The 12,500-nt window shown below is 39.1% G+C and overlaps 1 protein-coding gene across 3 annotated transcripts in view; it reads left to right on the top strand.

The window, feature by feature from the left end:
- The window catches only part of LOC137973415 (melanopsin-like), an 11,545-nt gene extending 667 nt beyond the window's left edge, over positions 1-10,878 (top strand). The window contains exons 2-3 of one of the 3 annotated variants that reach the window (XM_068820214.1): positions 2,616-2,863; positions 8,971-10,878. In XM_068820214.1, the coding sequence (XP_068676315.1) occupies positions 2,835-2,863; positions 8,971-10,006 (1,065 nt within the window). In that variant the 5' untranslated portion in view covers positions 2,616-2,834 and the 3' untranslated portion in view covers positions 10,007-10,878. Of the gene's footprint in view, positions 1-2,615; positions 2,864-4,214; positions 4,374-8,970 lie in introns of those variants that run through there. The other 2 variants (XM_068820216.1, XM_068820215.1) reach the window with 2 other exon arrangements.
- Positions 10,879-12,500: the final 1,622 nt, after the last annotated feature.

The following is a 12,500-nucleotide window of genomic DNA, read 5'->3' as shown; positions in this document are numbered from 1 at the left end:
ATTGCAGAAATGTTGTTAACTTGATTTAATATCTCACTATCGGCTTTTAAGACTGACAAAAGGGCTTTTATTTTGGCACCCTATTTTTCTTCGTAATAATAGCTCTGGTGGACGAAATTTATTGCTCTCTGTTCGATCCAAAACGTCTTTCGATGAGACGAGAGTTTGAAGTCTTTCGGAAACCTTAACTTGGACTTGTTGTCTCTTGGAGACCTTAAACCGTCAACAATGCCTTTTTATTTCTGGTATATGGGAAAATCGTTGTATGCAAAAATTGCCTTGTTTCGGAGCTCGACTTACTGAATTAATATCCTTTAATTTAGTATTTCGATATAAGTCAAATTAAGCGATAAGTAAGAAATGATCTCGCACACGGGTGAACACTTTATCGAAGAAATGTTGTTAAGTTGATTTAATATCTCACTATCGGCTTTTAAGACCAACAAAAGGACTTTCATTTTGGCACCCTATTTTTCGTCGTAATAATAGCTCTGGTGGAAGAAATTTATTGCTCTCTGTTCGATCCAAAACGTCTTTCGATGAGACGAGAGTTTGAAGTCTTTTTCGGAATTAACTTGGACTTGTTGTCTCTTGGAGACCTTAAACCGTCAACAATGCTTTTTTATGTCTGGTATATGGGAACATCGGTGTATGCAAAAACGCCTTGTTTCGGAGCTCGACTTACTGAATTAATATCCTATAATTTGGTCATGATTTCGATATAAGTCAAATTCAGCGATAAGTAAGAAATGATCTTTGCACACGGGTGAACACTTTATTGCAGAAATGTTGTTAACTTGATTTAATATCTCACTATCGGCTTTTAAGACTAACAAAAGGACTTTCATTTTGGCACCCTATTTTTCTTCGTAATAATAGCTCTGGTGGACGAAATGTATTGCTCTCTGTTCGATCCAAAACGTCCTTCGATGAGACGAGAGTTTGAAGTCTTTTTCGGAAACCTTAACTTGGACTTGTTGTCTCTTGGAGACCTTAAACCGTCAACAATGCTTTTTTATGTCTGGTATATGGGAACATCGGTGTATGCAAAAACGCCTTGTTTCGGAGCTCGACTTACTGAATTAATAGCCTTTAATTTAGTATTTCGATAAGTCAAATTAAGCGATAAGTAAATAATGACCTTTGCATATGTGTCAGTGAAAGCGACACTTACTGCAGAAATATCCAAGTCATTTATCTCACTCCCTGTTTTTAACACCAACAAACGGGTTTTCATTGCGGCACCCTTTTGTCTTCGTAATGATAGCTCTCACTGGCAGATAAAATTTATTACTCTCTGTGCGATCAAAAACCTCTTTCGATGAGACGAGAGTTTCGAATCTTCACTTTTGGAAAGCTTAAACGGTGACTTGGACTTCTTGTCTCTCAGAGATTTAAACCGGCAACACAATACTTTTTTATTTCTGGTATATTTGAAAAATCGGTGTACGCAAAAACGCCTTGTTTCGAAGCTCCACTTACTGAATTAATAACATTAACCAAAAATTGTCGACCATCTTTTTAGCTTTAAGTGAAATTTAGTTAGATCATCACAATCCTAGTGCACTTGCTCTACCGACTGAGCTATCATCGCCACCCGCAGTTGTATCTCGCTAGAGGTGCATAAAATTTATTAAGACATTTAGTACATTCTAAATAAACATCTTTCGTCTTTATTCTGACTTTGCATAGATTACTAATATTGCTCATGTTGACGTGAATTTATACTGATGTCAAGATTGTAATGTAATGACCAAATGGCTGGAGATTTTAGCAAAGTCTATTAAATTTTGATGATTAAGATTCCGAATTGAACAGTGACGAATGTTCCATCGCAATCAATGGCCACAAACAGACGGTAACAATGCAAAGACCCATAGCGGAAACCCTTTAACACGGTAAGCTCACAGCACGCGTCTTATATTATCTTCGTTCGTGATTGGATTACTTAATAGCTTCCCAAACAACTCACTTGGCAAACACAGATTTTCATGAAGTCTACGTAGCTTGATAACTTTATTTGTCAGTATTTGCACCCTCTGTTGTTTTGTGTTTGATTTTTAAAATTGGGTTTCCTTATACAAATTTTTAATACGTTATTTAGCGATATCTTATCTTGCGAATATGTTATAAAAAAAATATTCTTTCTTATTTTCGATGTCTATCATAAGCGAAAGTGAATCAGTAAGTTAACATTTCGCCTCTGCCGATAATTGTATCATTTAATAACATGCTAAAGCTCTTTACTTCCTAATGCAACTAGCAAGTGTTTTTTCATTATGTTTTGTTTCAAAGTGGTTCGACTAACTTGGAACAGTTCGCGGCCATCCTAATGAATTCTATTGTAGCATGAAGTACAATCACTTTTCTATGCATTCGCCGGTGGTATGTACTGGTTGTTCAGAAGATGTCAATCACGTATCCCGCGGGTCCTTTCAAGTTATTTTCATCCCGTCATTGCGATCTAATCCCGCAAGGTTCTATGACCGCAAAGTGTTTCCTTTTCTTGCTTGAATGATTTACTAACGAATTCCGAAGTCAGTTCTAAATCGCCCTCCGGAAAGTTCGTAGGAACATGCTCCGGTCTGACCTAACGATTTTCATCTCGTTTCCAGAAGATATCCGGTCCTGGCCACGTTGGTTTAAGACAGCTGCCCGCATCTCGGTCCGCCCAATTAAATTCAAGCCTCACTTTCCGATTTGAGATTACTCGCTGATTGCGATTGGAAATTTTAAACATCTAATGTTCGGAGGCAGCAGCTGCAAGACTGTTGAACCAAGATCAGCTTTCATTTTTGTCATTTCGGAGTAGCGAGACATGGACAAGAGGCGCTATGCAGGATGACCAGTCGCTGATCCAAATGTATGAAAACGTTTTTTTTTTGTCACTTCCTCTAAGGTGTGTCGTTGACCAAATTTAACGCATAGTTGCCAAAATTAGGCTCCTTGAAATAATTTTGTTTCAGGAGTCAAGTTAAAACCCAAGGAAATCAGATTACACAATATCGGCTCCCGGTGATATTTCTAACAAAACTACATCGATTCGCTCTGACGAAGGGCTAACGCTCGAAATGTCAGCTTTTTGAATCTCTGTACGGTGGTCAATTTACATTATCAACTCCGTTGATAAAACCAACTTTTTGTATACCACTTCCCCACCGACGCAGCACCACAGTTTCTTTAGAAACTACCCCCTTCATACATTGGTTTTTGCACTCGTAATTCGTTGAGCGACCCTTCCTTAACATTTTCGTTGCTCAAATTCTTATAGTAGAATAATTGTGATTACCGAAGAGAAACTATGCCGGTTTCAAATAAAAGCGCGGAGTCGATTTTTCTTAGCGTTGAAAATCGTCGTTGTCAATCGTGTAACAACTGAGGCAACTGTTGTAAAAAAGACTGACTGGCAAAGTGTAGGCTTGGATGGAATTGAAATCGAGATTGGGCTTCAAACTGTCCTCCACTGAGCTATGAAGCCATCTATCTCGTGATTGCAGAAACATCGTAGTGTTCGAAAAATCCAACTGTTTTCAACAGAATTCCATACTGTGTAGCGAATTCTATTGCATCCCTTTATTGTTTCTGGCTATCTTTATTGTAGCTGGAAATATAAACATGTTCAGCCGACCTAGTAGAAAGTATAAGACGAGACAACTAATAGTTCGGTTATTGTAAGCTGAAATGATTGGCGCTGCTAAGTGGAACAATGAGAAAGCAATGTCGGCGATAAATAAATAAAGCCCAATATGCCACAAAAGCAATAAACAAATGATGACGGAAAGGCAAATGAGAAGTTAAAGAAACTACAATAATATTTGTGGATTAAATGAAGAAAGTAAACGAGCTGCCAATATCGGCTCGTATTTGATATCCTGGTTACTTTGCCATACAAAACTTGAGGTGACCAAGTGAAAGTTTTGACTTCAAAGTAGGCATTTAAAAGAAAATCTTTTCTTCTCTATCTTTGCTTCAAAGAAAGGCCAAGAGTGAAATGGCAACAACTTATTACCCAACTTCGTAAGTTATTGAACAAAAAACGCATGAGACGTTGAACAAATATTGTACTTTATTTTTTTTGTACTGTTTGTTTTTTGTACAGTTTCACAACCATTCACGTTTTTATCATCACGCGTCACTCAAAAACTATCACACTTTACGGAGAAACGTCATAAAACTAATCCTTGATACCATTCGCCGAACACCTAATATCTTATGTACTGTTTCATAAGCGAGCAGGAGGTTTTATTGGGTTTTAAACCACAAGGCGATGCCGAGTGGTTTTGGATACGATTAAAACAAGACAAGCGAGTTTATCATTGAACGGCTTCAAAAACATTCCACAAAAAGAGTGTCCCTCTGGAGTCCAAACGAAGGTACAAATTGTGAGAGGTGAACGAAACAAGCCAGTCCTCATTACTACATTTTATATAGGGAATTCTAATGAGGATTAAAGCTCATACACGTGACGTTTTGTTGGTGTTTTGATAGGCTGTTAGGCTGATAAATTATTAATTCGTTTTTGAAACATAATTTAGAATTGTACAGAGTTGTATTTTTGTCAATTTCCTCATTTACCTGTAATCCTTTGTCGGTAGGCGCTCATAATAACCCTTTTCGTGGTTAGTTTTTCTAATTTGCATTACAATGTAATCTAACGTGGATGTGGGGCAATTTCTGGTTAAAACTACAAAAAAGCCCGAAATTGCCTCACATACATGCTAGATTATATTGTGATGCAAATGACAAAAACTAACCGTGAAAAGGGTTATTTGTTGTTAAAGCAATTGTTGTCAGTAAACGATGTGATTTCATTCGATTTGCACATGTATTAGCATGTTTTTTTTTCCTTTAAATATAATTTACAGCGCGGCATGCATTTACAAACATGGCTTCCATAATTAGTCGAAACCGTTTCCGTGATGTGAGGGCGGGAAGGCGCTAATTGGTTATGCGGTTATCACTTCAACAATGTGCGCCCGATTTCCGAGATCTTGCCTCATTCCTAAATCCTTTGTAAGCATTTTGATGTGTCCATATGAGAAAGCGGGCTGGCTCGATTGCCGAGATCTCGGTTTTCCAACCGGGTGCTCGGTAAGCGGGCTGAAAATGTTGCCATATGAACACTTCAGCCCGGTAACAGGAAAAAAATAATAGCGATATTTCTTGTTTACAAACATACGTCACATTTCTTTTGATGAAGTCGTTGTTTCAACAGCCAATTAGGTTCTGGTTGGCATATTAACAACAATGGGTGACGTCACGAGAAACATCGCTATACAACGCATTTTCGTGATAAAACGGAGATTACCGAGTTTTTACTTCTCTTTACTTCGAAAATGAAGCTCGGACTACTTTCATTTGATAGTTAACGTAAAGTCAAAGGAAATTTAAGAAAATCGAGAAATTCTCGCCAGGATTGTTCGTTAGCTTTAATGCCTGAATGGTCGCGTCACCACTTTTTCAAATTTTTTTATCTCGAAAGCGTGCTGAAAGTCGCCACATGAAAGACTTATGAACAGAAACCAATTTCATCTCGGTAACCGAGCCCGGTCAACCAGGATCGTGTGAAGAGCCCCTAGAAGAGGAATTATTGCGACCAGATCAAATCAGTCTAAAAAAGCAGTTAATAACATGATGTAGAAAAATATACCTAAAAGACTATAAATCAGAAATAGTCTTAAAAATGGAAAAAGTCAAGTGGGTATTTCTTTTTTCCGCCGCAGCGCAGCGCAGTCATGAAACCTCGTTACCAGGACCTCTTCCTCAGCTTAGCCCAGCCCGGATGTTAAGGGAGAGGTCCTGGGGACGACGTTGACCTTGAGAAGCAATGAAAGGAAAGCCTGCAAAATTCAAGGCGTTCAAGCGTTTTGTTACTGCTTAAAAAATCTTCACAACTGCTTCTATCCGAAGTTCAAATATTTATGTGTTTCAGATAGAGATCTTAAATTGTTTTTGTATTGATACGGCAACTCGATGATCTGACCCTTAAACTTCCAGGTGTGATCAAAATCTAAATTCTCTTAACAACTTCAACGCACTGTCACGTAAACAGATATTGAGTGAAGAATACTATCAGCTAGGGGACATTAACTTGATATAACACCAAATTCTCATGACCAGACAGGAAAGAAATCCGAACGGTATTAGTTTGGAAAATTGGGAGTGAAAGAGCGAGTGTCCGCCGACGCTGTCTAGACAGTTGTTTTCGTCATCTGTCATGCAAATTGATGAGAGCTTGTCACATTTTATCACTTCTTCTACGCCAACCATTATAACTAATTTGCTGAAAAATTCTTTTCGGCCGAAAACCGTCAGAAATTATCCCAAGTTTTCATCTCTGGTTGAAATTGTATAAGAATATATACAATGTTTTAAAAGTCCCAACGTTTCGGTTGAACCTTCAACCTTCATCAGGGGAAAGTGAAAAAATAATTCGCAAAAAATACGTTTCTCATAGTATACCAAATTCGAGTCTATCATTATTAAATTCTGTCCCTCAGGGCAAGATTTAGAAATTTATGCGGCAAATGCATGCCATCATCACGATTAAGCGGATTCCTGCAAGTGTTAATTTCCCAAGCCTCAAGAATGCGTCGATTGCGCCAATTAGCATTTGTGCGTAGGATCTTGGACGCCTTAGTCATTAATTTTTACTTCCTTTTAAATTGTGATTACTTCTGGAGTAACTATCTATTTAATCCTGCATCCTTGAATCGGTGTCTGACGATGATCCTTGCTTTCTATGAGGATTAAGACTTCAAAGAAACGAAGACAAGGCTACTTTCAATGATAGCATTTGATTCTTAGTAAATTCTTTTAAGACAAAAGGCGTTTCGTGCTATGACGTCAGCCAATATGTTGGTTGGTTGATAAGCAAGGGACTTGGAAATGACTGATTTTCGAAAACGTTTCAGATAATATTAAGTCTCTCTAGGTGTGGAATGAATTGTATCTTTTTAAGAAAGCGTTGACCGCGACGAAAAATGCTAATTAAATGCATCGAAACAGGAGCTTGTCATCGAAAAAAATGATCGAAAAGAAACCGGCTGCCTGACGCAGAAAATGTGTTTCCCTGCATTATTTTTTTATCATTTAATGGGGTCGAGATTCATTCTTCCTCCCATTCTTTGATTGCAGCCACGTGATAAGAAAGCCATGTTGGTGCCAAAACAATAGGCCATTTCCGAGTTCATGTCTGCCTCCTCTTCAAAGCGAGTCTAAGTGCAAAGTTTTTCTTATGAAAATTAGTTTTCATTCATATGTAAAGTAGAACTAATTACCATCACAAAAACTTTGCACTTAGACTCGCTTTGAAGAGGAGGCGCACATGAACTCGGAAATGGCCTATTGCCAAAAACGGAAAATCTCATAACACTCTTTGTTTGTCCAGCCAAATTTTAAATAAGCATTGTTTCCAGAAAACAAAAACAATGCTGATTCAAAATTTGGCTGGACAAACAAAGAGTATTATGGTATTGTCCGTTTCGGGCAATAGAAGAATGTAGCTCAAGTTTTGCAATATTGCCCCCCGGGTATTGCCCCCGCAGCGTTTTGGCCTCCGGGGAGGCAACTAAGTAGTGCCCGTGTAAAAAGGGTAAGTGTATAAATTGGTAGATATTGTAGCCCAAGGTGGTATCGGTGTTGCTTAAACGAGCGTGGTATTGACATTGTTCTACACAACCGAGATGTTTTTAGGAGTCATGAAGTAAAAACTCGCAGAACCAAGGTGCTGTTCGAGTTAGCGATCGACAAGCAAACATTGAAGCAGATCTGATGCAAATCGAGTTGCCTGGCTCAAAATTGATTTTGTCCGGACACAAATCAGAAAAAGGGGCGACAATTTGTCAGATGCAAATGCGAAACGGGGGCCGATATGTTCAGCATACAATTTAAACGTATCTCAACTGCCTTTCATGCTATCTTAGGTGGGGGCAAATCAAGTGAAAACTATTGCTAGTGATAATAGAGTCAAATTCCCAAAAGACCTTCTCGCTATTGAATTATTTCCACCAACATGGCCGCCGCCATGACGTCAGACGTAATCAAAGAAATAGCTTCTCGGATCAAGTGCTGTCAGTGTGATTACATGGCTACTCTGGTTGATTGATTTGATTGGCCCCTTAGATTGCTTTCATGGCAGTTCTTGGTGTTCTTTAACTAGCGTTTTCCTGCAAATTCATAACATGGAAGAACCTTCTCGAAAGAATGAAAGCGACCCCGCATAACACGTGTCTTGTTAATGACTTTGTGAAGGTTCAATCAACTCCAGCCGACGCGAGCTCTTCAATCTTTAAGATTATTTTCGGTGAAACTGATCCCAAAAATTGAATAAAGTTGACTTTATTACCTCTTCCTAGCAGAGCTCCGCGTGCGCGGAGCACCATTGGTTAGGAAATATGGTAACCCATCTGTGCGAGAAAATTTGGTTTTGGTCACCGTAGCAACGTTCGACCGTCCATCCGTCTATGTATACCAATGTGATCAGTATCAGGTGACCATATCGCGGGCTCCATCGAGATCACCTGACCGCGTATCAGGTACTGGGTTTAGATTATATCGCAGGCTCAAGCCAGGTTAACTATTGTAAGAATAAATAACCGGGGAGCTCCGCTTTTAGGCTTGGCTAAATCTATATATTATGTTAGACACTCTCTGGGCCCGGACAACTTCAGTGGCCGTCAAAACTAAACCCTCGCCTGTGAGCCGAGAGTTGAACTTGAATACTGACGATTTGCGCCTGAATTCTTTGTAAAAATCCATCTTTGTTCTTTTCCTCCTCTTGTTGTTAATTAATAGTGTCCTTTTTGATGACGTCATTCTCCTGCTTCTCACTGATCCTCATTGGAATTCCAACCCCCCTCCCCACCCCCCCCCCCCGACCCTTCTTCCCTCCCACCAGGGCGATAGCCCGCCACAAACATCAATCAAAGGAATAATCCTCTGACTTATTTTGTGCTGTTTTTTCCCTAGAATGCCGGAAGCTCAGAACAAGAGTGAAGAACTGCAACATACAGAAAGCATCAGTACGCACGCACGGTTTATCATTGCCGGCGTTTACGCGCTGTTAGCTATAATAGCCATTGGGCTCAACACGCCTGTGCTTTTAACATTCTTCAAGGACCCCAGACTTCGGGTTCCATCCAACAAACTTATCCTAAGCATAACGGTTGGCGATTGGTTACACGCCGTTCTAGCGTATCCCGTCGGAGTAATCGCCAATGCGTCTCAAAGCTCACGTGGTTTATCTGGCATTGCCTGCACTTGGTACGGATTTATTACCGTTTTTCTGTCTTTTGGTGTAATTCTACATCATGCGACCTTTGCCATCGAAAGAGCGATAGTTATACAGTACGCTACAACCTCGTGGACTAACGCCAGAACTCTTCATTTTGTCATAACAGCACTTTGGGGCTTCGCTCTTATGTGGAGTTCTTTCCCGCTGTTCGGTTGGTCAGCGTATGTACCCGATGTTGTCCTTTGTACGCTGCATTGGCAGTCAGATGATTTACTTGACAGGGCATTCGTATACTGCATTTTCTCGTTGTTCTTTTTTGTCCCAATACTCATTATGGTAACGTCTTACTGCAAGATTTTCCGAAACGTAAAGAAAATGACTCAAAATGCTCGTGACTTATGGGGAGAAAAAGCTTTTCCAACTCAAGAGGCCATTCAGTCTCAAAAAAAGGTCGCACGTATGGCATTTATTATGTCTATTTGTTTCTTGTTTGCATGGACGCCTTATGCCGCTGTTTCGTTGTATGCCTTTTTTTGGAAACCAAAGCGAATGACTCCTTACGTTTCAATCATACCAGCATTGTTTGCAAAGACCTCAGCTTGCTTTAATCCAGTCATTTACTTTATGCTGTTGAAGACATTTAGGGAAAGCCTACGGAAAACGATACAGCCCTTATGCGGTATTTTCATGAGTACGGGGAATCCAACAAATATTGAGATGAAAAATTCAATTTATTCATCGTTGGAGAACAAAAACGACGACAAGTTATAAATAATAGCTTAATACACAGAAAGTCTGAAATCTCGCCGAAACCCCGAATAAAAAGCCAAAATCTACTCTTTGGTCCTCAATATGAATACACAACTTGACTAGCAATTGAGCAAGCGTAGCTTGATAGCTCAGTTGACTTTCAGTTCTGTCTCTGCATCTCAGTTGTGGTCAGAGAAAAAAATAATTGTAAAGAAATCATTTTGACCAATCGCAAAAGACGCAGACATTCAAATTAGCCAATAAAAACCAAAAGCAAGAACTTGAAAACTGCGCCAAATGCGGGAAAAAGGCAAACGAGCGCGTCTCAGTTGATTCTGTTCAATCTTTGATTGGTTGAGATCAGGGTTGAGATTGTGTGCCGAGAAAATTTTCCCGAGAAAATTTTTGACGAAATTACTTTTGATCCCCATTTCAAATCAATAAAATTAATAGAAAAACCCTTGAACTTATGGTGCTTTCCTGTTGTCAGAACCGGCCGGCCAGAACGGTCACTTTGCAAAGAAAATGCAATAATTTGAAGGAACACTTGCATCGGATAATCCCTCGCATTTCTCTGTATGAGTATATATCATCCTCAAAATGTGTTAATTTGAAGGCGCTGTAGAGTTTGTCCTTCACAATGTCCGGTCTGGCCGGCCAGTTCTGTCTGAACGACCCCATAAGCTGCATAGCTTTTAGGCATCGTGCTAAAATAAAGGCTGTTTGTCTGTCTGTCTGTCTGTCTAATGGAAAGCGTCCTTAGACCCGAAAAAGTGTAAAAGCATAAAGTGCATATGTTGCGGTTTAATTTTGTTCTTTGTTGAATTTAATTTTTTAAACCAGCTTATTTTTTCCTTCCAGTGTGTTTTTTTCAAACCAGGAATAAAATTCTAAACCAGCTTATTTATCAACTGTCTGAAAAAGGCCTGTTTTATCTTTTGGGGTCTGTTTTAAAAATAGGGTGGCATGGCTTTTTTTTTTTGGGGGGGGGGGGGGGTTTTAAAACAAAACATTATTGGTAGATTGATCTTTTCCTCCTACCTTTCACCTATCCCTTCTTTCCCGATTATCGTCACTCCAATTTCCATTGATGTGTACAATAGCCATACCCCAAGTACTATTACTGCCAACCCCCGTGTACAAGTCGTACTTACAATGGTTTTTTTTACTGGGTTGCCAAACCCAGTCGGAATCTGCGTTTCATTTCTCCGTTTTTTTTTTCCGTGTCATGGGAAGTCTTTCCTGTCCCACCCCTGCTAAGTAATGTCATGGTGTGTAGAGTATTCTGCGCGCATGTTTGGTAAATTTGAGGGGGTACTTACTAATTCCGTGTCATGAAAAGTCTTTCTGCCCCTCCCCTGCTAAGTAATGTCATGGTGTGTAGAGTATTCTGCGCGTATGTTTGGTAAATTTGAGGGGGTACTTACTAATGCATAGATTTTATCCAGTGGTCACAGTAGAATATTTAACTTCACCTGCAATGGCGTCGAAAGTCATTATAACGCGAATAGCGTTTTAGTGAATCTTTAAAAAAAGGATACCCTTATGGAGCTCAATAATGGAAAGTCAATCAGATAAACAAGACAGGCGGCGAAAAATAAATATCTGGAATCTTCAAACCGACGAGTAAATGTCTTCGATAACAATTGCATCTTTTGCCGTCGGATATCATCAGATGAGCATTGTTTCTAATGTTGTTTGGCTAACTGTGGTGTTATATACAAGACTGAAACCAAATGGCAAATTCCGTATGGGTTTAAAAGGAATCGAACGCCTTGAATGCATCACATTGTTTACTTAAGTCGCGTCTCAGTTGTCTGGCAATTTGCATTTATTTTGTACTCAACTCTGCACAGTCTTCAGGTAAAAATTAATTGGAAATGTGACAGCCAAGAATTATTTGAAAGAAAGCTTGTCGTCTATTTTGTGCTTCATTATTCAAGGAAAAGGTTCTTCATGGAAAGGGTTTGTTGCAATTGCGTATGGTAATTTGACACGATTGAGTTTCTTGTCTTCACGAGGGGGACATTGGGATTTTCGGTTTTGCGGTTTTGGCTATTTTTCAGATCGGTTTTTCGGTTTTTGTGCCAAAAGACTTTGGTTTTTCGGTTTTGGTGTTCATTGCGGTTTGCGGGTTTTTCGTTTTTTAGCATCTGGTTTTCGGTTTTCGTAAAAAATACGAGCGGTTTTGTTATCCGATGTGCTTTTTGGGTACTTCTATTTTGTCTTATTTGGGTTCTGGTTTTTCTTAAATTTGAGCGGCAATTGATGTCGAATAGAGTGTTATTTATATATTTAATCTTTATTTAACCACGGTGCAATTCATCAGCAATATAAAAAAATATGTACAATTAAAAATTTATAGATAGAACTATGTAAACTACATTAACTATCTTACTCAATATCATAAAATAAAAGCTGCTTTCCATGAATGCCGTGTTTAGAATAATGGCTTAGATAACCTCTTTAATCAGTCGTTTGAATTGATTCAGTGAGGGACTCTGCTTTCCTTAGT

This window comes from Montipora foliosa, chromosome 10 (assembly GCF_036669935.1).
Source record: "Montipora foliosa isolate CH-2021 chromosome 10, ASM3666993v2, whole genome shotgun sequence".
Taxonomy (NCBI): domain Eukaryota; kingdom Metazoa; phylum Cnidaria; class Anthozoa; order Scleractinia; family Acroporidae; genus Montipora; species Montipora foliosa.
This window is presented reverse-complemented; position numbering and strand designations above follow the sequence as displayed.